The sequence below is a fragment of the Plodia interpunctella genome, chromosome 4 (genome assembly GCF_027563975.2).
Source record: "Plodia interpunctella isolate USDA-ARS_2022_Savannah chromosome 4, ilPloInte3.2, whole genome shotgun sequence".
In the NCBI taxonomy this organism is placed as follows: domain Eukaryota; kingdom Metazoa; phylum Arthropoda; class Insecta; order Lepidoptera; family Pyralidae; genus Plodia; species Plodia interpunctella.
The window spans coordinates 827192-851417 of record NC_071297.1 but is presented as its reverse complement, the minus strand read 5'-3'; the positions used below and the strand labels follow the sequence as shown (position 1 = coordinate 851417).

Genomic DNA, 24226 nt, shown 5'->3' with positions numbered 1-24226 from the left:
GCATAATTAAAAAAATATGGTGTATAAGGGTAACATATTTAGCGGAAAATAAAGTTTTTTTTAACGAACATTTCTGTACTATTGGGTTCAAGTACATGGTTTTTAAAAATAAAACAGGGGTAAATAACAAACATGTCAGCCTTATGAAATAAATTAGTTTATTGTGACGTCATGAGGTGGCGGCGACGCGCGATCAACAGTATAAATAATAAAAATAATTTATAATAGCAATAAGTTAATGGATTACAACGCTCCCGCGACCGGGGGCCGCGCTTCTTGTCCAAGTGAGTCGCTGGTTTGCGTCTGCAACAATAACAGATGTTTACAAAATATGTCATTTTTGACACGTGCTTTTAAGTCAGAGAGATCTTGATGCATTCAACGCGAGACAAAATAAAAAGTCCGTCCGTGCAGTAAACTGTTGAGTTCCTTCGTTGGGAGCCGATCCGATGGGTGCCCCATCAGGCATGACCTTATCGTAATAATGTGTTGTCATGGAAACCCCAGCGACGTGGGTAATTTTACCTCTGTAGGACAAGTGGAAGCGAATAATTTAACTTTCAAGATTTGATTACGGACAGACAAACTAAAAGCTTGTAATAAATTTGCTTATTTTGATCAGGACATTATATCTCACTCTCTTAGTCTCTCATGTTCGCGTTTTCCCGTTTCATTGAGGCTGCGCCGCCGCGAAGTCCGGGATCAGGGTAAAAATAATCGCTTTTGTTTTTTTATATTCCTTGACAGCTTTCCTACTTTTCTCATCTCCACTTCGCATGGCCTTCGATAAATTTATTTTCATACGTTATTATACCTCACGATAATGCATTTGGACAATGTAATAATTCGCGAGTATCCGCTAAAACAGCAACTATATAATTAATTCTCAAACTGAATCAACAATATTATTATTTCATAACTCACTTATTCTTCCTCCTCTTCTTCTTCTTCCTCCTCCTCTTCCTCTTCTTCCTCCTCCTCCTCCTCGACGACCTCCTCCTCCTCCTCGGGCTCGGGCTCGTACAAAGGCTCGTCCTCCTCCTCAGGCTCCGCCTTGACGTCCTCCTCGCCCTCAGGGGATTCCAGGTCGCCCTTCTTCTTGCCGGGCCTCTCGCCGAACCATTTGGGCAGTCTCGCTGTTAAATCACGTGATTTAAATTAATTTGGCGAAACTCCCAAGAAAGCAAACGAATAACATTTTTTTTTTTTAATATTTTTCATCAAGATCGCAAGGCAAGCCGAAGGTGCGATGGTCCGACGAACTGTCGACCTTCGATAAGAATGGCAACAACTGGCGAGGAATAGAAGTAGTTGGAAACAAAGAGGCTTTTGCCCAGCAACGGGACCTGAGAGCTACATAAAAACATTTTTTTTTTCAAAACTTAAATGGTTGTAGGCTCAGCGAATGAATGAATAAATTATGTCTTTAATGAATACTTTAAGCCCACTGAATTAAAAACCCTGTGTCCTATTTTAGAAAATTGACATTATTTTAGTCGCCATTGCAATATACAACAGGTCACAGATTAAAAAAATATACACTAGCATGTTTTTTTTTTAAACAAACTCTCGTTCTCTCATCTGATTGTAATTTTAGCTGAGTTGTAATTTTATCATTTTAATCATATCGCTTCAATACTTAAATTAATACTTACTTTTTTGCCTGCCTCCGAACTGCTCAGCCCTCTCGTGCCAGACTTTGTCAAGGAAGTCCTTGTTCAATTTTTCTAGGTCCTAAAGGGAGGGTAACAGACACTAGGGTCAGTATAGGTAATATAGGGAATTATAACGAGGGCTCGTGCGACGTACAGTTATTGTTAACGTTAACATAGGATTGTGGAATTGGTTTAACATTAGACACGTTTCCTTTTAGATGTAGGACATCAAATGCCATTGTGTGTGTCTCGTCATATTAAGTGCAATACGTGGAAACAAAAACATTATAATTGGGGTTGCAAGTATAACATATTATATCTAAATACATAGTATGGTTTACAAGTATACTGCTCGATCAAGAGTACACTGAAAAGTGAACTTTAACGTCATTGAGATAAAGTACAAGTGACATCGATTTTAAACATTATACGTATAATAACAAAGTTCACTTTTCTATTCTCGTGTTCGCTTGTCTCGATGTCGATGGAATGTAACATAAATTCAATGTCATTTATGATAGATGACATCGGGTAAAATGGTCCTTCGGGAACATTCCAACATGCCGTGAAGACATGCGGGGTACAACCGAGCCGTCTTACTTTTAGTTCGGTTCATGAATTCCTCCATTCTGTCATTCCACATCTTATCCATCATCTCGGCCAACGCGTTATCGTAGCCCTGCATTTGAACGACGAAGTTATAAAAAATGCTATTCATTTTTAAGTCGTTAATAAATGACTCAACTCCTAACGGCCTCAATAGATACAGTTTATCTATGTATTAAAGGAAAAAAGGTGAAGTGTATGTTCAGAAACAAAATATGAAAATTTTACGAATAGACTCTAAACACACATTTCAATTTAATTTCAAGTTTAATGCCGCAATAATATTAACATCTACCACGCCTTTGGAATTTATTTGTTTAAAAAATAATCTGTAAGGTTTTTAATCATCGACCTTTTTATATCGCTGCTAACTGGCCGCAGTTAAATTTATCTGGCCCCATTTCCTACTGCGTGGATTACATCAACGTCATCCACGAATAAATATTTGACTCTTTCCTAGAACTATCCCAAATGTTACGGCTGTTCGTGTAAGATTTATTCGTTTTCGAAATAATAGCTATGAATCGACACTATAATTCCTATTTCTTAATCGTCCTATGTATATTTTGTCAGTTTAATATATTCTTCGTTATGTCAATTTGTTTATGATGCTAAAATTTGAATAGTAATTGCTAGGTCGTTTGTTTTCTTTATGTATTTGGTCACGACATTGTCGGACACATAGGTATATGAACATATGTTCATATGTCTGTGGTCGGACTATTAACTTTTTTATTCCAACTGCCGATTCATAAATTAAGGAATGACCATTGATGGACAATCACGTAAATCGTAAACAGATGGTGTACTTACGCCCTCGAACAACTTCTTTTTGTCGTCGTACGACCGTGTGTCCACACGCCTCTCGTATTTGGACGCTACTTGAATTTTAGGCTGGAATGTAAAAAAATATAATGTGAGACTTTGAACTTGCATAATGCATTGCGCTCTTTTAAAAGGCCGACACTATATGAAACTAAACTAAATAAATAAATATGTTAGGACAAATCATACAGATTGAGCTAGCCCCAAAGACGTGTGTTATGGGATACTAACTCAACGATACTATATTTTATAATATATACATATAGAGATAAACATCAAGACCCGGGCCAATCAGAAAACGATCATTTTCCATCATGACCCGACCGGGGATCGAACTCGGGACCTCTCGGTTCAGGGGCAAGCACTTTACCACTTCCCCAACGAGGTCGTCATAAATATCATTAATAAGTATTTACTGAAATAAAACAATATATTAGCACTTTTGTGGACGCACGACTGATATTGCTGTAATAACATCTCGTTCCCGGTATGTTTGACCTCAGGTGATTCACTATATCTATTTCAAATGTCAATAAAATTGACCCCACGGTTAACTGTGACGATGTGACAAATAGATAGACAAACTCACATAATATAATAATGGAAGTATGGATTATCTTACCGGGTGCTTTCCTGTGAGTGCCTCTGGGTCGAGACCCTTCTTCAGGGCCTTGTGTCTCAACTGCTGCTTTTGTCTTTCTTTGAGCTCTTTTAACTGTTGACAAATTAAAGTTTGTTTAGTTTGTAATGTAAAAATGGGAAAAGAAAAGCTTTGAAACTTGAAATATTTTCCAAAATGTGTACATTGACGAAGCTTTATTGCTAATATTTTTAATTCGACATAAAAAATTAGAAAAGTTAATCAAAAATGTTATTATGTGATGTGATTGAAAATAGTTTTGAAATTTCAACAAACATTGAAAAAAACCTTTATATCAAATAACGTATGAAAATAAAATCAAAGACTTCAGAAAATCATATTAAAAAGTAAATCTATGGCTGGTTGATTGGAAGAGATCCCTTCCTCGGATAAATCCGTCATTTTATATTTAACTTTAATTACTTAGTACGTATTTTTGTACAATGAAGATATAAAAAGAAAGTACAGTATTATACTCACGTCGTAGTCCTGCCTCTTTTGCCTCTCCTCAAGATCGTATTTCTCGGTCTCGAGTTTGACGATGCAGTCCCACAGCTCCTGAGCCTTTATCCGTAGCTTCTCTGTGGACAGGTTGTCGATGCTGAGGGGCTTGATGCGGATGGAGAGGGAGATCTTCTTCTCTTCTTCGAGCTGCTCCTTGGTCTTGTTGCGTTCCAGTTGGGCGTTGGACAAGCCGAACTGTTGGAAACGGTGTATGTGTTAGTTAACGTGGATATATAATGTTTTTCTTAGCGTGTCGACTTAGCAAATTTGAGGACCAATACGTCTCCCCCGATACAGCATTATCTGTGGCGTCAAATAAACATAATAAATCAGGCTACATGAATTAAGACTATTTATAATTATTCCAGCTAAGGGAAGAGGCATGAAAAAAAATTATGTCTTTTTTGTGTGAATTTCATCGAACGGAAAAGAAAAATCTGACATGATTACTAAAAGACATTTGCACTACCTATGTTTTCATGTCCTTTTGTGTTAGCAATAACACACTCGATATGATAATGATGTCCTTTTGGGTTAACAATATAAACTGAATTATCAAAATTCGCGTTGCAATTTTAGATTACATGTCATGGGCAGAAAACCGAAAAATTGATTTAACCAGAGTCTTAAAATTTGTACACTCACGTTATCACTCTTCTTCTGGATGGTGAAGTTGGGTCCGGTCTTGCTGGACTCTTTCATCGCCTGGAGCATAGCCTGGCGTTTCTTCTCGGCCTCCTCGAGCCGCTGCCTCTTCTCCTCAATGTCGCGCTGTTTCTTCTCTTCAACTTCGCGAACTCTCCTCTCTTCTTCTTCCTTCTTCTTTTGGGCAAGGCGCTTCTCTTCTTCAGCGCGAGATACCTGCAAACGAATTGAGTAAATAAGTCTACATATGGCGAAAGTTGTCTTTGATTAAAGAATTTAAGTTACTGTCTGAATTTAAGTTTGAAATACTTATTGAATCGAATATTGTTATATTCCTATTAACTTTATACTATAATAATATAGTTTTATATCAATACTAGCGGCCCATCCCGGCTTCGCTCGGATTAAAAACATAATAAAGTATACACATATACCTTTCTCAGAAATCAAACTATTATGAAAATCTGTGGACTAGTTTTTGAGTTTATCACGAACAGACAGACGCGTCAAAGGACTTTGTCTTATAATATGCAAGGATATCGTCTAAGTAAGTGAAGCGTACCTTGCGCTTAGCCTGCTTCTCCTTGAGGCGTTTGAGCTCCTCCTCCTCCTTGGCTCGCTGTTTGCGCCATTCGTTGATGTATTCCTTCAACTGCTCGTCCAAATCCGACCGCTTCTGGTCCTGACGCTGTAATTGACATGTCACTTTAGTTGCTGTTGAGCTTTATGACCATACTCTAACATATTCACGATCTAACATAGAAGCGGTGGTGGTGCAATGGTTAAGACGCCCGCCTGTGGATCCCTTTCGATCCTACTCGTGCCACATGAGTTTGTATGTCAATCTGACTCATGTATACATATTCCACCACTTGCTTAAGTGAAGGAAAACGTCGTGAGGAAACCTGCACACTGGTTGATTATTGACTTGTGTGTGAAATGGAGAAGGCAATGGCAAACCACTCCATTAATAATGCCAACAAAGTTGTTGCGTGTGTTTCAGAATTGGAATTTAACTGATAGATATGTTGTGATCTTTATAATGGGATCTAGATCAAGTTAAGAAATTTACATTAGGATAAATGAGGTCAATCCTGTATACATTGTTGGATTTCCAGTTATTCTATAATATAATAATTACCTTGATGAATTCTGGATCTCCCTCACCCCTGTAAACATTAAATGGCGATTAATTTTGAATTCAATGTTTCAGAACGTGTTATTGTTAGACAACCGTTGTTATAACGGTTAACAAATGGATGGAAGAGTTTGCTGTTTTGTTTCGTTATTTCTGCTAAACGCTTGTTGGTCTGCGCATGAGCATGTGTTCAGTACTGTACATTTCGTTAAGATTTTAGCTGATTGTATTTATAAACATACGACAACAGTAAAGTTAACACTTCTTATGTTACTGGATTATTTGTATTTACTTCACATATAACTTACGAATAATTATTATTAACTTTGATATTCTTATTATTGAAATATGTATGGCATTATATATTATCGTAAGCATGTGTACGTGTCGTATTTTGTATGATTGTTTGTCTTTGGGATATCTAGTGGTATAACATTTACCATGAGCATGGAGTTCATATACACATATACAGATATTAAATTGATTTTTATGGACATCGGGTATTTGATCACATTAAAACGCCATTTAACAACATTTCAACAATCATAAGTCATAATTTAATTTTTTTTATCCTATTTGATTTAAATCCCGATTTCCATAAACTCCTATCGAGTGAAATAGGTAATCATGCTTGTATCGTGCAATTCCTCTCATGCATATCTAGGAATAGGTCGCGACGACTCAAGTACTCGTGTTGACCGACATCTCGAGCGGCGCGGGCGCGGCGCTGTGCCGGCCGAAATAGATCGCTTGCCGACCGCCAGAAATAGATCCCCCAGTTTGCGCGGTTTCTCGTATAAATCGGTCATCTGTTCAGTTTTTTTTCTTTAATCTTAAAACGATACGGCATACTGTTAAATTTATATCTGATGGCAAGTGGCAAGCAAGAATTCAATCTTCATGATCTAATAAAAATAAATTAGAACTTGTTTTATTATGAACAGCTGTCATAACTACACTAATTCATAAAGAGGCCAATATTAGGTTATCGTATGGGATATATTAAATGTCGAAACGCGCGCCCGCGCTATTAAAAGTTAATGATAGGATTATAGTTAGTGACACCATGGATAGCGGTGCAACTTACGCGATCGATGGTCTACTCCTAGAAACAGAAAACAACAATCAGCCTCTACATCTTTCGCAAAGTTCTACATCAATAGCACTATGCCCCGTTTTACCTGTCTTTTTAATTTGGACAAATATTTTACCTACCCAGGGGCATTGAAAACAAAGGAAGCGGTGACTATTAATCTGCGCATGACATCACACTGCTTTGCAAGCTGTATTCAACATGGTATAGAATCTTCATACAGTTTATGAGTAATTTGCCTAACATTCAGCCAGATCCAATGGTATGTTAATGAAATGCCAATAATTGCAATGTATGACCACAATACAGATTCCTTCCGCCAAAAGCAAAGCGATACGAAAATACCTATTCAAAAAAATATTCTACTTACTCTGGTTTGGGGGCGGGCCTTCATGTTTCAAACGACGACAGCAGCGGAAAATAAAAACATTTTCGATTATAATTTGATCAAAGATAGATAAGAAAGATTTATAAATACAATAAGCATGTTTAGTTAATCGCAACGAGACCACACGTGGTTCAAATCAATCACAAGAAGCAAATGACAGAATAGAAAACCAGTACTCTTCATAAACTGATCTTGCTACTCAATGTCCCATCGATACATCGCCCATCGATACATCGAAGTGGTGTTAGTGAAGCGCAGACGCAGCAGCTCCTAGTGTTATCAGTCTGAAACCAAGAGAAGCGACGACTGAAGCGTTAAAAGCGTTAGGGTCGCGACTAGACTTAGCCTAAAGAACTAAGCGAGTATGAGTGCCGGATCAACCAAAAGGGCACGCCACTAACTTCCTGCAACAAAAGAGAGAAAGGGATTGGTGATGGCGTGCAATAAGCCCAAGATTTGGGGATTCCAAGATCGGGATCAAAACTAGCGCCCATGCCTCAAATCGTCACTCTCAGACGTCTAAAACCTGCATCGACTCAGATTCTTGTTTGCTATTGAAATGGTAGATTCGCCAAGGCAGAGAAACCAGGCCCAGAAAAGCTGAAGTGGTAAAACTCAAACAGAATCTAAAGATAAACTAATTTTCGGAAGATTTATAGATGGAAGTGACGCTGTCAAAGTAGATGGTACTTACGTCTCCGGAACTTCTTCTTCAACCTCCTCCTCCTCGGAGCCACTGAGGAACAAAAGGGTGGTTTAACACAACATAGGGGATGAATGCACCACAAGTTTTGATGGTCACACAAATGTTTACAAGATGGGTTTGATCGGGGTTCACAGTGGTCAGAACACAGGCTCGGATTCAGAAATAATAAGTTTGTGTGTAAATGTAGTAGTTTTGTATGTTGTAGTATAATTATGAATGGGTCTGTATACTTACGAGTATTCTTCTTCGTCAGACATGGTGGTGGTTTATGTAGTCTGAAAATTAAAAAGCGCTTTAGTCTTAAATTTCTTCGAAAACATTTGTTTCTGGTGTTTTCATTCCTTCATGAATTCACAATGGATTTACTGAATCAAAATGTTTTGCGCCGCAAATTATGAACTGTTGATTGAGTAGCTACAGATGTATAACATAGGTATGTATTAGCCAAAACAAAATGTATTTCAATCAACACCATAGCGAGCAATTTAAAATTGTTGCTATGTTGGCAATATATCAAAGTTATCTACGTTTTATTCAAATACTACTTGCTTGTATTTATTAATCCAATCATACATTTATTATTTATATATTTCCAATTTTATAAAAATTCAACAGTAAAAACCTTGATGCCTTCGTGTTTTCAAAAGAACTTTTATAATTTCTAATTTGTACGGTTTTTTAAAATCTTGTCCCTTTTGTGACAGTTTTCCTAAGCCAGCGTATCTCGTTAAACGTTACGAATATTACATCATTTTATAAAAAAGGGCTAATAACATTAATTTAAATCAAAAACCCATTACAAAGTTTAAAATATTTGTGAATTCAAAGTTCTATTGCATTTTGACACCGTGCCAAGTCGACGAAAAAATGCGCGTAGGCGTTACGTGGACAAGGAAAACGTGCTTATTGTTTATGAAGCGCGGTTATTTTTGGCGGTTTTATCTTTCGTGCCATTTAGCACACCTACGGAGCAGAGCCGCGCTGGCACCCGTTCAAAGAAAGTATAAAATTGGATTTCACATACAACTGAATCCGGCCCAGGACTCGGATTACGCGGGCCTTGAATTTTTTTAGATTTAGCTAGTATTTTCATCGGCTTATTGAAGTTTCAAGTTAGATTTTTGCTTTTGACCTGACGCTCGCTTACACTCGCGTGATGCAAGTAAAGTATTACATATGTTTATTTCTCTTGTCTTTATTATCTCGACGTAATTTTTGCATTACATATTTTGCATAAAATGTCATATACCTATTTTACTATCAAATTTACCTACTTGAAAAAAATTAGTAAAACATCAATTATGACGACAATTTTTTACTATTATTTTAATGTCATATTTCATTTTTAGCACCACTTTAGCACTTTTTTGTACAGTTTTTTCAATTTAAACACACCTGAAAACTTAAATTATGTAATTCTGTGTAGTTTTTGGTGAAAAACGAGCTCAATATTTTATATTAATATGTCTAATATAAAATATGCTAAAAAATGTCTGATATAAAATATTTTATATCAGACATTTTTTTCAGTTATTCTTTTTATCGATAAATTAAGTCAAGTGCGTTAAATAATATAGTTTTAGCAAGTTACAAGTGAAATTTACGAATTGAACAAAGTGTTCCCAACAACTTTTTGTAACAACATTTTGCTTTCTTAAAGTGTTATATTTCGTGTGCTAGTGTCTGTGTGCGTGCAAAAGTTTCCATAATCCGCTTAGCTCCGTTTCCTGGCTGTAACGCAATCCGGCCGCTAAAGGCGCAGCTATTTCCGCGCACCGCCTCATTAGGCGCTACGCGCGCGCGCGTATTTATAGCCCGCCCCTCACATCTCACCCCAACTTGCTTTCACCGCACTTTCACTTCTCACTGGCACTTACGTCGCACGGGTAGAAGACGGTCAGTCAGTCACTCGCACTGGTTTGCAAGACCGGCAACAGCGACGTTGGAATGTGGAGTCCGCGGCGACCGAGGCGGCTCTGGCCGCGGCGGGAACGGGCGCCGCTCACGACCGCCCCTCCCCATCCCCCTGCCCCCCCCCCCCCCCCCCTCGAGCCAAATTTAGCCCAAGTCATTTTTGAGCCGACGGTGCCGAGCCAGCTCCGGTTTCTAGGGAAGCCTGCACCCGGCACGTCATGCGGTGCAACGACCAATTGACCAGGACCGGTTCCGCGCGGACGAGTCTCAGGCGCCAGAAGTTGTAGCCTTTCTCATTCTCCTGAGCCTGGAACAGCGCCAATGTTCACTTGTTCCTTGTTCACTGGACTCGCTACGTGAGGGATATCGCGAAACTTTCCGCACTTGCTATCGAATAAAATTGGAGCTACTGTCTGTGTTACAGTATATAGAGGACTCGTCACCAGTACAATGGAAAGCACCACATTGTCTTTCGGGCAGCGCAGTAAGGCGCATTTTATGTTGGACGTTTTGCACATATGCATATGTCAGACTATTGAAAAGTAGCATCTGTATGATGAAATAAATTTATTGTTGACAAGTGGTGCAAAAAGCCATGGCTGCTTTGTGATATTTATCATTCAAAGAACCGTTTCTACTGTTTTATTCTTCACATCGGATGGTATTCGGCCTGCAAATTTTGAGGCTATAGTTCCCTTAAAAACAAATAATGAAATAAAACTACCATAAATGTTATAAAAATATTTTCTTATTCACAAGTTCATTGTAACAAAATATTTAAATATCTCTGCTTAAATCCTAAATTCATTGGCCATTAAATTCACTAGATTAAAATTTCGTTTGTTATTTATAATATCGTTTACGTAATTTTGAGATCTTCCATCACTTCCTCGGCCTCGGCGCGAAGATTTTCCACTTTTTCTATTAACATCATCTGAAAACAAAAACAAAAATAATTTCATATCAACATCACGCAACTTATCAACTCAAGCAACATATTGAGCGACACATTGACATAAAATGATTAAAATAAAATCAGATTAAAATAAATTCAGATGGAGTTTTAGAAAAACAAAAATTTATTACGTGTTGGTGGCAAATCTAATCAACGCTTCACCATTCATATCTCAATATTTTCCCGCCAGAACCAAACCAGTTCGACGGCCTCATCAGAAGCTGCCATCAAGTCAGCCGAGTACAGGTGTTGGGCTCTCGGGACAGATGAGCTGATGAGCCATTGATTGTGGGGAGATACCACAATAAACTTTACACTGTACATAAAGCTGTAAATTGCGTGGTTTCACCTTAGAATAAGTCGTACGTGGCGACTAAAGGACACAGCCAGCTAATACGCAGGTGGGGAGTGTAAGGGTATTTTTACGTTGACCCCAGTTGTTTCGTGGCGTAACAGCCCCGAACGAAATCGAGAACATACGGAGACGAGAAAAGAGACAAAAAGTTACAAATCAAGTGGCTACATCGAGAATATACGGAGACGAGAGAGAGAGAGAGAGAGAGAGAGAGAGAGAGAGAGAGAGAGAGAGAGAGAAAGTTACAAATCAAGTGGCTACTCACCCTGGCCGCACTGATGAGGTGACTAGCAGCAGTTGGGGTGAGATGGGAGATGGCAGAAGAGAGATCGTCTGCGTTCGCCTTCGCCAGGTCTTCTATGCGCTTGTATCCTGCGCGCATCAGTTGCAACGCGCGAGCCTTGGACAAATAGTGTGTATGTGAACAACAACAACCGACAACTGTGTTGTTTAGAGGACTATTAACATAAAAAAAGTTTCAGGTGAATTATTGGCCCGATCCTAGCCCATATTTTTAACTCCAACCAAAGCCGATTTTCCAACCTTACTCGATTAACACTTTCACACTCGACAGGTAATCGTTATAACTGCTGTACTCATGTGTAGTTCGTGAACGAATTAATCAGTAAGATAGATTTTATGGACGAACTGCGCGAACTAGTTCCCAGATCCGTCGCTACTTAGTTCGTTTCTACTACTATTAGTGCGCCACAACAACGCGCTCACAACAAGTAGGTCTTTCTAACTGGAAGTTGTGAACTAACGAACTAAAAGATCGAACTAGTTCGTTAAAGACCTGCCAACTAAAATGAACGCTCCCGGTCGCGAACTACAATGCGCAAGAGCATTGTCCCGGATAGACAGGGGCGCGGGTTCAATTCCCGCTCGATTCCAGATTTTTTTCATCTCATGACTAAACTGCTGTTGCAATCGTGCGTCCGGGAAAGTGTTCCCTTAAGGCGGGAACATTGTTCAAAAACAAAAGGGGTGGGGTCAAACGTGTTTACAACGATAAAACACGTTTTTGAACAATGTTCCGTTGAAAACATGTCGCAGCGGAGCCGGGTTTACCTTCTTAACATTGGGCAGCTCCATCAGCTGCTGCAGGTCGGGCGCGGCGCAGTGCTGCAGCCGCGGCGCCAGCGCCTGCAGCAGGGCGCTGAACGGCCACAGCGCGGGCAGCGCGCCCGCCAGCCGCGCGGCGCTCGACGCGAACGCTGCAGCGCTTGTCATTACCGATTGCACCGCGCCGCGGGATATGTTGTATCTACGGATGAGTTTTCACAGAAATTTTCCACTTTAAGCGCCTGGTGGAAGCAGCCAGGTGCTTTAAGCCTTTAAGTCTTGCGCGTCCCCAATGCTAACGTAGTCTGTAGTCCCTAACGTACGTCACTCAGAGATCGCGCAGTCTACCCACTGAAGTTTTATATTGTACATTTGATTGTGCGATGCTGTCGAAGATTGAAGCTATGTTATTGCGATATTTTTATTGCATGCTCGTCGCAATATTTTTGTAAATCGTATGTTTTCTCAGTAAGTTAATTATTTTATGTAATTCTTATGAGAATAAAGTTATTCTAAACCTAACGTAGGTCTGGGATGCGTGACAGGTTCAACGTTTATATGTTCTTGTAGTGTTTTGCAATTTACTCTCGGATCAAGGTCAAATGGGACAGGCTTTACATGAACTATTAAAAAAATTTTAAAAAATAAAATTTGTGTGTGACTCTTGCACAAAAAGCATATAGAGATCTTATTACATCAAATTTCAACTCTGTTGGACACATCCGCATGTCCTAAGTGATATTCAACTTGTAAAATTAGATTACAAAGACAAAGATTATTTATTACAAAGGTCGGGACATGTAAAACTAAATGAAAGCTTGTAAAATACTAAAATTGGTAATGTCTTTATTTAATACTAGCTTTTTCCCGCGGCTTCGCCCGCGTAAATTTCCCACGGGAACATTTAATTTTCCGTAAAGTAGAGCTATTAAATAATATAAAAAAGAAAGAGGAGAGAGAAAATGCGTTATATTTAAACACTATCCTATCTTACTTGTCAGCAACTTCGTGGAAAGGTATCTGCTTCCATAAGTCATGTAGCATTAGCGCCAAATAGAATCGATTCAACACAGATTCAGGCACATTCTGAAAATGGAGGCAGAATTATCTGTTACCGATACATAAGTCGTTCCCTGCATTAATTTATACTGTGGGCTGGCGGCAATGCGTATGCTTTTACTATACTGGGACACGCGCAAATAACGCGCCTTATTTGGTAATGTTCGCGGTCCTCGATCGTGATTGGCGCTCGCAGTCGCTATAGTCCGTGGATAGCATCACGCGTTCCCGCTTCCCGTGCCCGCTCTCAAGTCAGTCTGTGTCGTCGTTCGTCTTGTAACAGTCGTGTGAGCTAAGATAAATGTTCCGTGATTGTAAAGTGTTAAGGCTCCTCATTGTACGATAATAAACGCTGTTGTACCTACCTAAGTCCACAAATCTTTCATTTCTAACATTATCCACCATTTAAGGAAAAATAAAGTAAAATGTTTACGTGCGAAAATTATTATGTTACTGGCAGAAAAAACTAATTAGCATTTTTAAAAATGATTTAGTGTAATTTTGTTACGTATAATTCTTTGAATAGAGTCAGAATAATATTGGAGAACTTACAGTGATAGGTTTTCCGGTCATCATTCGAATGGCGTTCATCTCAGTGATGCCCAGGATCTTGGCTGTTTGTAAACCCTCTTCGTCCAAGTTGCAGTACTGAAATGACACAAACTTTACTATCGAGCATAGAAAATTATAATTACATTTTTATCCTTGTTTTTTTTTACTACAGCAGATACAAAACATGTGAGTCTGAAACGGTTCTCCGACAATTGCTTCGCCGACAGAATGTCTCCTCTATTCTGTCGGCGAATCGTTCGTAGATGAAGGGTTCTGTCGAAACATTCTGTCGACGAAACGTTCGTAGACGAAGCAATTGTCGGAGAACCGTTTCAGACTCAAAACATATAGCTCACCAGACGATAAGTGACCGGAACAAAACACTGCAAGCACTGTTGTTTTGGTGGAACAAATAGATGAGAGTGTGGTGTTATGCAGACGAATTTTCTACCCAGGTCTACCTCTGGTAAATTTAATATTGCTTATGGACGAGTGAAGGATCTTTATCTTTCTATAATCACGTAAATAGAAACATTTTGTTTTCAGCAGTCGACTTACCAATGAGTAGTAATGCCTGTAGTCTGGTTTAAACCCCCCTGCGTCGTGGGGGGTGACCAAGTACAATAAGTGTAGGCTCCCCATCAGCACCACCCCTCTGGACGCCGTCTGCAAGTCCCGAAACAACTGTTTCGCTACCCCCAACTCGAAACCACCTGTATTGTAACATTGTTATATTATTATGGCAAACTATTTGAGCTTAGTTATAATATTATTATTGTATACCTTGTGCACAAGACCAAAATTGTGAAAGCCGAGACAGAGAACATGAGAGAGGGAGAGAGAGAGACGATAGTGGTGAAACCAACATACCTTTTATCGCCGCTCGTCCCAGTTCACTGACAGTCAACTCCGAATGGTCGTACACGACGCACGTGTCGCACTCGGTCTTAGACTCGCTGAGTCCGCTAGAGGTCGCCACTTCCAAAGCGCCGGATTGGAGAAGAGAACGGAGCGAGTCGTCGCATACCTCTTTCAGATTAACTTCTGAGCTATAAATAAGTCTAGTGTTATGATACATCGGTTTTTAATAAACAAGTAGTTGTCTAGCTTGCACGTTTTGTTTTTTTTTTTTTTATTTACCATAAGTGTTGTGTACATTTTCCATTGGATATCAAAATTAAAAAGAATATACTGATTTATGTTAATTAGTATGTTAAGTTCTGTTATCTGTGATTGTACCTTATTAAATAAAATAAAAAAATATATCTTATTTGTTCAGTGTGGTATGAATGATTTATTTGAAGCTATGAGACTCTTGTTCTGACGTGTGAGTCCAGCGAGCCCGACTTAAAAATATTCAAACACACTCTTACCTCTGCGCTAGAAATGTGCAAGCCAGCATTTCCTTCGCCGCAGCCCTGGTGCGGGCCAGGCCCAGCGCCGCAGCGCTCAGCAGCAGCGCCGCCAGCGCCGGCCGCAGCGCGCTCTGCGCCGGCGCGAGTCCCCCCGACAACACCGCTTTGAGCGGGGGCCAGTCGCGCTCGCTGCAGATTATTATGCTTTCGCCTGTTGATAGTTATATATATCCCTATTTGAAGCGTGTTCCCATTGATCAGTCGTGCTCCGTTGCGACGACGCAGTACTTCGCAGCATCGACGTGCTAGATTGTTTTCTACCGGTTTTGACATTGACGCGCGATGAAATGAGTCGAAACTTTTATACAATTTCTACGTTCTTCTCCGTTGATGTCAACGTGACTGAGCAATGGCGGACGGGCTCTTAAGTCAGCTTGTTGCTTATGGTTAGATATGCAATATATTTATAACATATTTTGGAAGAGGAGTTTTTCAATATAGTGTTACAACAACAACATTTTAATTTAGATTGTTTTACGACATCCTCTACACAATACTTGGGTGAATCTCAAAGCGTTTCGACCGCTGCGGCCATTTTGTTGCAATGACAATCCGTCAATTTTCTTGAGGAATCAATCATACATAAAATTTACATTACCACAGTACTGATAAACTTGAGGCAAAAATACATTTTTGGTATGTCTGATTTTGATGAAATTTAAAAGGTATGTAGGATTGTCAATAGGATTTTTAAGTTCGTGGGGCATCAAAATCGGTTTTGAAATATTCACAATTTTTGTAAAAACTCATCAAAATTGGATTGTGTTCGCGAGGTCAAGTTCGCGGCTAACATCTAGTTATGAAAGGCACTGACCGGCGTCGGCGACGCCCGCGCGGCCGGCGCGGCCCGCCATCTGCCTGTAGGCGGCGAGCGACACGCGCTCGCGGCCCACGCGCGGCGCGCGCACCAGCACGCGCCGCGCGGGCAGGTTCACGCCCGCCGCCAGCGTCGACGTGCAGCACAACACTGATATCACTCCCGCTCTGTGGTGGGGTAATAAATACATCGACGATGTGATCCGAGGCCGTTGGAAATGGGTGATTGTTTTAAAATTTAAAAGATTATGATCCTACTAGCTGCGCCTCGGGGCTTCGCTCCCGTGGGAATTTCGGGATAAAATGTACCCTATGTGTTATTCCAGGTTATATTCTACCCGTATACCAAGTTTCATAACAATCGGTCCAGTAGGTTGGCGTGAAAGAGTAACAAACATACATACATACACAAATTACAAACTTTCGCATTTATAATATTGGTAGGATTCTTTTGATATGAAATGAAAACAATGACTAAACACATTGTGACACAATAGATATGTTATAAAATACTTAACCTATAAATAATAAATGATTCCCATACATAAATGAACTTTTCGAGTGTGTTAGTTGCTGACACTGGTGTCAGATTTTATTCAAGTATCCTAGCGAAATAATTAAAAAATATAGATCAAGTTTTCAGACACCGGATAAGTGTGGTGCCACGGCCTTCGGCCTAAGGAGGACCCTAGACGATCAATGTTTATGCAATATGAAAGAACGGAAATAATATCTGATCCGGTGAAAGAGTCTATATATGTGTACAAGTTCGACAAGAAAAATGTATTTCTCAATTTGGTCATGTATCCGAATGCTTGTCATTAGTTCATATTGCACAACATTATTGATCGTCTATAGGGGTCGCCTAACCCCACATTTACACTCAGTCGCTGCCGGAAATATTTCCCTAAATACTTCTGCGGCAACAACGACGCGAGTGAGCGTTTACACTCAGCCTTCATATTCTTATACTCTCTCTCTTTTTTATTTATCGACTTGCAAATCATACAATAGAATATTTATAAACGAATCGCTGTAGTCAGGTAACAATACGTAGCGTGGCACGTTCTATTTCGATCGAATTGCGGCGGCAACGAGCGAGAATGTAAAACTCGCTCGTGCTCGCGCTGTCCGTCCTTTGACTTCCGCGCGGACAACCGACGATCGAAGGAGCGTCGGGCAGCGGCAGTGACATGAGCAGCACTTCCCTGCCTAATAGGGCTGAGTGGAATGCCACATTTACAGACAGCCCTATTGGGCAGGGAAGTGAGCACCCAGTGGGCAGCACGAGTATGTAAATAGGTTACTCGCGCTGTCACTGCTCGTGTCACTGTCGCTGCCCGACGCACACAGGAGTGCAGTAATAAAAAAACAATTACATTTTTAGAACTTTATGAAAATTGAGCAATATGGGATGACTTATACTGATCAGACATAATGCTGTCGAATCAGCAACCTCGACGAGATCGACGTGAGTCATTTTTGCGAGTCGATAAATAAAGAAGAGAGAGAGAGAGAGAGAATAAGAATATGAAGGCTGAGTGTAAACGCTCACTCGCGTTGTCGTTGCAGCAGAATTATTTAGGGAAATATTTCCGGCAGCGGCTGAGTGTAAGTGTCATAGAATGAGTTGAGCCAACCTGAAGGCGGCCTCGAGCGCGGCGCGCTCGTCGGCGGCGAGCCCCGCGTGGTGGAAGCCCACGCCGCAGCGCACACAGCGCGCCAGCGCGCTGCTGCAGCCGCCCGCCGCGCGCAGCGCCGCCGCGAGCGTCTGCCGCTCCGGCAGGCGGTGGGACGTCATCTCCCTAGATATAATACGACCGGATTCGACTCTACGTTTTTTTTTCTTATCATGTTCAAGTTCAATCATTTATTTAGTAATAGAGGTCTGCCATTGCGAAGCTCAACTTTACTATGATAGAGAAAATCTCACAAGCGTCCTTCGCAAAATGTCCCCTGGTAAAAAAATGATGTTTCGTCACAGAATGTAGGTTATGCCTCTTTCGATTTTCTAAGTACCCTCATGATAGAAAATGTAAATGATACCTACTTGTATTGAAAAAAGCGAATATACATTGGGACATTTTGCGACGAAACAGAAACGTTTTGCAAAATAATATTTAAAAATTTGAATGAACTTTGTTTTCTCTTTATACTAAAACGACCACCAAGCAGGCATACGGCCCACCCTAAAATGCCAGTATCCCACACGCGCTGGTAACTTAGTGGCACATAGGATCTTTTGGCACAGTGCAGTGTACGTAATACAATGCCTCTCACGCTTCAAACTGGAACATAACAATGCAAGCACTGCTGTTTGGCTGAAGGAGTATTTCACTAAACTTATTTATTATATAGTGAAAACATCTCACTTCCTCTGCAGCTTGCACAAAAGCGCGGCGACGTTTTCGCAGTTCCGCTTGGTGGGGCAGAACACCAGGCACGACGCTTGCGGCACCACCTCCGACACAAGCCCCCCCAGCAAATCCGGGTCCAACGCTGTTGCTGCTGGCGTGTACTGGCCGGGAAATTAAACACTTTAAATATTAATCATTATCTCGGGCACATGTTTCGAGCGGCTCTAGAAATGGACCCGATTGGCTACCCGATAACCAATACATCTGACAAGGTTCTACATTTACAATCTCGGTGACGACCTCGGTGGCGCAGTGGTATAGTGCTTGCCCCTGAACCGAGAGGTCCCGGGTTCGATCCTCGGTCGGGTCATGATGGAAAATGATCATTTTCTGTTTGGCCCAGGCCTTGGATGTTTATTTGTTATAAAATATAGTATCGTTGAGTTAGTATCCCATAGCACAAGTCTAGAACTTACTTTAGGCTAGCTCAATCTGTGTGATTTGTCCTAATATATTTATTTATTATTATAATCTAAACAGGCAAGTGATTCTTGTCCTTGTTTTATTAGTTGTTCCGCCGCCCCCTTGTCACTTGTTAGCTAGCCTGCAAATGTGTAAGCTAATGACATGCGTGTTTTATCACGCAAAAAAAAATCCAATTGATGGGAAACCATTATTATGTAATTTCTAGCTTTTATTCTCAAAGGCTTGTAACAGTGCAATTAGTTCTAATAATAATAATAAAAACTAATTCAGTTAAAGTTTCACACACAAAAGTATCTAATGGACTAATGAAAGAACGAATGAAATAATGAACCAAGAAACTCACGCCATAAGCCAGCTGTCGCTCAGGCACTAGTTCCATTTCGTCTCCCCACACGATCTTATACAACATGTCTCCAAGCTTCACATACTCTGTGAGCTCCACCGGCCTGAACTGGCGTTGGAACACATCAGCGCGAAGGAACTTTGCCACTTCAGGTAGATTTCCGATCGTTGCACTCATACCCACGATTTGGATGCCTTCTGAATTAAACATGGCAAATTGAGTGTTTCCCATAAACAAATAAAAAAATGTTCCAATAGGTGATTCAGTTATTAAAATTGTTTGCTATAATTTTATTGCATAAAAAAAACACAAAGACATTTTAGAACTTAAATTTTGAATTGTTAGAGCTTCAAATGTAAGAGTGACTTACTATTAGCAAAAATCACTGTTGTCAATAGTGTTTCTAATGTTCCCCCCCGACCTGGCTCTCCAATTAAGTGAAGTTCATCTACCTAGAAACCAAAATTGACTAGATCAGATTATCAACATTTTAAAACTAAGTTGTTGACATGACACAATTGCAGCTGATGCATTTATATCATGCAGGTATAAAAACAATAACTTACTACAATTAGACCAATTTCATGCAAGCGGTCCAGCTCAATTAGACTTCGAATTAGGGCTAGCCCTTTCTCAATAGTGGCTATGTAAATGCTGTTTTTCTTCCTCCTCTTTTTGGGTGGTATGTGTCCTTTACCTGCCGCATACTCCTCAACCAAGAAGTCCAGATTCACAGCAAAGGGAGATAGTGCCCATATCTATAATGGGCAAATAAATAGTAGTGAATAATGTTTTTGCATAAATATTTCTACTTAGAAGATAGCATGCCTTTTAAATTTGCATAACCAACTGGTGAAGAATGTAGATTCAGTTTTCTTGTTTTCTTATATTTTATTTCACTTTGTGCATATTGTAAAGTCATGTTTTTGAAAATAAATAATTTTTATATTTAAGAACATTGACTGTGGCATCAATGAACAATATGAGACATCAGAGTGTGTCATCACATTCACATTCAAAATTTAACCGTTTCATATCAATGTTATATAATATGTCTTACCTTCTCCTGCACAATAGCAACAAAAGGAAGTATAAACAAGGCATTTTGTTTTCTGTTGAGTACTTCATTTAGCATCAGCACCTCGGCGACCAGAGTTTTACCCCCGCTAGTGGGCAAAGCATAGATGAGGTTGCGTCTCTCCTTGATTGCATCTAGATTCAAACATTCTTCTTGCCAGTCTGTTGAAAATTTATACTTCTATAATGTTTAGTCTGCTTAAATTGATTGTGCATTATGAAAGAGATAAAAATGCAGTTACCAATCAAAATTTTTTTAAACAGAAGTCATAAAGAGTTCTGGAATATTTTACACACTTCTCCCATAAATAAGCTGAACTGCAAGTTACTTTAACAAAGTACTGCTAAAAAGGTGTATAATACATACCATAGAATTTTTCAATATTCCGATAAGTTTTAAACAAACTTTTCGTCACTTGTGGTAACCCATAAAAAGTACTGCCATCACATAATTTCTGATTGGTCCTTTTAGCTTTCATTATATCACTTGCTTTACTCTGTTTTTCTTGAGGCAAAATGCCACTTTCCTTGATGTCCAGCAAAAATGAGTCTTTAGTGTCGATCCAAGAACTTTTATTGTCATTATTGTCTATTTCACAAATCGATTTATTTACCATGTCAAAAGTATCTTCTACACCCTTAAAATGATTTTCACAGTTTGAAGTTACAAGATTATTTTGACTAGATTGTACTTCTAATTCAGAGCAAAACATATCATCTGTTAAATCTTCCTCTGTGATTGTGTGTAGTGTTTTATTCTTCTTATGAATATTACTTAAAACTAACGATTCCCAGTTCTCGACATCTTTTAGTATTGAGCACTCTAATATACCCGGTGAGCAAGGAATGCTGGAATTGGTTTCCGATTCGTTTAAATATTCTATCTGGTTGCAAGGCAAAGGGGGAGATTCACATCTACCCGAGGAACTAATCATGGTGGACGATATCTGCCTATGAATCGGACTATGTTTTGAGATGTCTTTGGAGCACAATATTCGACTTGTATCCAGCCTTCTTCGCTTCGGTGTCGAACTATTATCAACGGGAATGTTATTATTTAACGAATCCATTATCTGGTTTTATTATCTTTAATCACATGAAGTAAAAAGTTATCTACTGCAAATCAAAATTGATCTTTAATAAATAAATAATATGTAGGTACATACTTAATAAATTGTGTTTACAAACAGAAACTTCTCGCACGCACGTCGCTTATTATTTACACTTCTTGACAGTGACATTTCGATAATGCACTGGTCTTTGTTTATATACAGCCATTGAGTGGTTTTAGAATACCTAAGTAGGTAGGGGTTTTTAAGGAAATAACCATGGATGAGAAGAACACGTTATTTATACAAGTTCGTTCAAGATATAAAATATTTATTCACCGTTTTTTATACAAACAAGGTTTTAGCGTTATTGCAGGTAGTTTGGATTTCTTTGCCGGCGCGTGGGTCACCTTGACGAACTCCATGAAGAAAAACACTTTGTGGCTGCTATCCAAATTCTTCAGTTTGAAGCCCAAGCGCTGGACAGCATCCGTGAATGTCTCTGCTTTTTCGAAACGGCTCTCTACTTCAGCTATGAGGAGGACACCTCTGTCAATAAAAAAATGTTTTATTTTCATGGAAAACCTAAGAACTGATGAAATACTTTATCAGACATAATGAATTCACTAAACAAAAATAATTTTCCCTTACCCAGTTTTCAAGACCCTGTTAGCCTCAACCAAATATTGTGCCAGATCAGTGCCCATCAGTGCCAAGCAGTATACTGCAACATCCACAGATTCACTGAGCAATGGTGTGTGTGCCATGTCGCATACTTCCACCCCAGGATATGTGGCCACCAGGTCGAAGGAGCGGACTGTGTGTGGCACCCGCTTTGATAATGCTGCTTCCCCACAGCCCATGTCTGCTATTGTGTGAGTCTTAGGCCTGAAAATAAGTATAAAAATTTAAACTTGGGGGTTAAAAATTGCATAAACAGTCTCAACACACTATAATATTTATATTTCAGTAGTTTTATTGTTTCTAATAATCTTATCTGATCTGGCCTATAACACAAGCAAAGGCTGGGGATGCAATCAGTCAGCAAATAGAGATATGTGACTAACATTCTCATAATCCTCTTCACTATCAAATCCAGAGGATTGACAGGCCACTTCTTGAGTTGCTGTTGGTAGCCCTGGTGGTAGGTCTGGAAGGCATCCGGGTCACTCTGGAACAGCTGCTTGGCTTCGGAGCCCGATGATGTGTATAGCTTCTCGTTCAGGTACCTGAATTGAGCAGCTGGAATTACAAGGCCATTATTATACATTATCATTTTCTGTCATAATAGTGTAGTCTAAAAATAAGAATAAAAAATTAATATTCCTATAAATATATAGGAATATTATTTTTTATGTTATGAGTCAAAAACAAAAACAGTTTCTAGTTTTTCTATTGATCCATTTTGGCACAACCTCACTATTCTGTATAAAAATTATTGTATTTGCTGTATACTTTTTTCTTTCTCTATTAATGCATACCTTTTAGCTTATCCAGCATTCTTTGTCTCAAACTATTGCTGTTACTACCATCAATAGAATTTCTGTTGCTCTCAGCAAGCATCTTCTTAATCTTCTCCTTTTTAGAGTTTATTTTGATTCCCATTTGACTAATTTCTTTTTTCTGTGTCTCTTTTTTGACTTCTTTAGTGTTTGTAATTTTTGATTCACTAATATTTGCTAAATTTCTATTTGACATTCCGCGTTTCTTTTTAATCTCACTAATCTTTGAATCATTACCTGTAGATTTATTGTCAAGTTTTCTTTTATTTGGATTTAATACAAATTGACCAGGTATAAATTCAGAGCTACTTGTAGTTACTTCAGATAGTTTGCCTTTACGTTTCCGTTTCTTTTTCTTGGTTTTAGCACTTAAATTATTTCCATTAGCCATGAAAGTTGTGCTCAAATATGATTTAACATCTTGCTTGTTAAACTGCATTTCGTCCTTGGCATCCGTTTGGGAAACACTTTCATTCTTCTTTTTTTTCTGGAGGTATATGAGATTTGTTTACATTTTTAGGTTAAACTTAAGTAAATAGATTTTTACTTTATAAAACTACGAAAACTATTAAGAAACGGACAGGATTCATAAAAAGAAAAATAATCTACCTATTACGAGAATTAAGTGATAAAATAGAATACATTTTACTTAAAAATAGCAAATAACCGAAACATAGATACCTTATTCGTTTTGCCGAATTGAATATTAGTCTTAGGAACATCGTCTGCCCAGTTGGGTATTTTAAACATTTTATTAGATAGCTTCAATTATTACTATTATTAATACAATAGAAATTTATGAAATTTTAACGACATTCGTTAATAAATTCACGTGTTTTTGTTTTTCACAATCTCGATCACGAACTGTCAATGTCAGATACGGTACGGAAAATAGCAGTGACAGATAGAGTGTCATAAAACTTTTTAAAATGTCGATATAATAGACGAGCAACACGAGCAATGAGCTATTAGACGTTAGGACGTCACAAATAGACGAGACCAAAGATTTTGGATATAACCCCTTATCCAAAATCTTTGGACGAGACAGACGAATGCAACCACAGACAATAGAACCAGTAAT

General features: G+C 39.2%; 3 protein-coding genes across 10 annotated transcripts; all 3 read right to left on the bottom strand.

Moving 5' to 3' along the window:
- Nucleotides 1-141: 141 nt before the first annotated feature.
- Nucleotides 142-10214, bottom strand: up (upheld). 8 transcript variants are annotated; one of them, XM_053743850.1, is made up of 14 exons: nt 10078-10214; nt 8435-8475; nt 8189-8230; nt 7477-7494; nt 7101-7118; nt 6017-6044; nt 5438-5563; nt 4876-5091; nt 4207-4425; nt 3709-3801; nt 3075-3155; nt 2256-2334; nt 925-1136; nt 142-303 (listed from the first exon to the last, which is right to left on the bottom strand). In XM_053743850.1, exons 2-13 carry the CDS (start codon nt 8455-8457, stop codon nt 925-927), a joined length of 1155 nt encoding a protein of 384 aa, XP_053599825.1. In that variant the 5' UTR covers nt 8458-8475; nt 10078-10214; the 3' UTR covers nt 142-303. The 8 variants fall into 8 exon arrangements, with proteins under 8 accessions (XP_053599825.1, XP_053599824.1, XP_053599827.1 ...); XM_053743849.1 differs by lacking the exon at nt 2256-2334 and adding an exon at nt 1656-1734; XM_053743852.1 differs by lacking the exons at nt 2256-2334; nt 10078-10214 and adding exons at nt 1656-1734; nt 8823-9465.
- Nucleotides 10215-10842: 628 nt separating this feature from the next.
- mus301 (mutagen-sensitive 301) lies at nt 10843-21812 on the bottom strand. Its single transcript, XM_053743831.1, has 16 exons — nt 20962-21812; nt 20578-20756; nt 20084-20275; nt 19888-19969; nt 19518-19714; nt 18704-18849; nt 17972-18136; nt 16330-16499; nt 15474-15666; nt 14971-15149; nt 14659-14813; nt 14101-14196; nt 13484-13575; nt 12496-12691; nt 11690-11824; nt 10843-11048 (listed from the first exon to the last, which is right to left on the bottom strand). Exons 1-16 carry the CDS (start codon nt 21662-21664, stop codon nt 10974-10976), a joined length of 2955 nt encoding a protein of 984 aa, XP_053599806.1. The 5' UTR covers nt 21665-21812; the 3' UTR covers nt 10843-10973.
- Nucleotides 21813-21957: 145 nt separating this feature from the next.
- Nucleotides 21958-24034, bottom strand: LOC128669210 (uncharacterized protein). Its single transcript, XM_053743848.2, has 5 exons — nt 23827-24034; nt 23125-23632; nt 22711-22885; nt 22295-22531; nt 21958-22192 (listed from the first exon to the last, which is right to left on the bottom strand). The coding sequence occupies exons 1-5, from the start codon at nt 23893-23895 to the stop codon at nt 21979-21981; spliced, it is 1203 nt and encodes a 400-aa protein (XP_053599823.1). The 5' UTR covers nt 23896-24034; the 3' UTR covers nt 21958-21978.
- Nucleotides 24035-24226: the final 192 nt, after the last annotated feature.

Excerpts from the sequence above, each read along its gene's own strand:
- up (XM_053743850.1), bottom strand. The coding sequence starts at position 8,457 with ATGTCTGACGAAGAAGAATACTC. Across the intron at positions 3,802-4,206 it reads AAAAGAGGCAGGACTACGAC|TTAAAAGAGCTCAAAGAAAG; the intron begins GTGAGTATAATA and ends ATTTGTCAACAG. Across the intron at positions 2,335-3,074 it reads AAAAGAAGTTGTTCGAGGGC|GGCTACGATAACGCGTTGGC; the intron begins GTAAGTACACCA and ends GTTCAAATGCAG.
- mus301 (XM_053743831.1), bottom strand. The coding sequence starts at position 21,664 with ATGGATTCGTTAAATAATAACATTCCCGTTGATAATAGTTCGACACCG. Across the intron at positions 15,667-16,329 it reads CGCGGGCGTCGCCGACGCCG|GCGAAAGCATAATAATCTGC; the intron begins GTCAGTGCCTTT and ends AACTATCAACAG. Across the intron at positions 12,692-13,483 it reads TTCCACGAAGTTGCTGACAA|ATACAACATATCCCGCGGCG; the intron begins GTAAGATAGGAT and ends ACTCATCCGTAG.
- LOC128669210 (XM_053743848.2), bottom strand. The coding sequence starts at position 23,895 with ATGTTTAAAATACCCAACTGGGCAGACGATGTTCCTAAGACTAATATT. Across the intron at positions 23,633-23,826 it reads AATTCGGCAAAACGAATAAG|AAAAAAAAGAAGAATGAAAG; the intron begins GTATCTATGTTT and ends ATATACCTCCAG. Across the intron at positions 22,886-23,124 it reads AATGCTGGATAAGCTAAAAG|CTGCTCAATTCAGGTACCTG; the intron begins GTATGCATTAAT and ends TTGTAATTCCAG.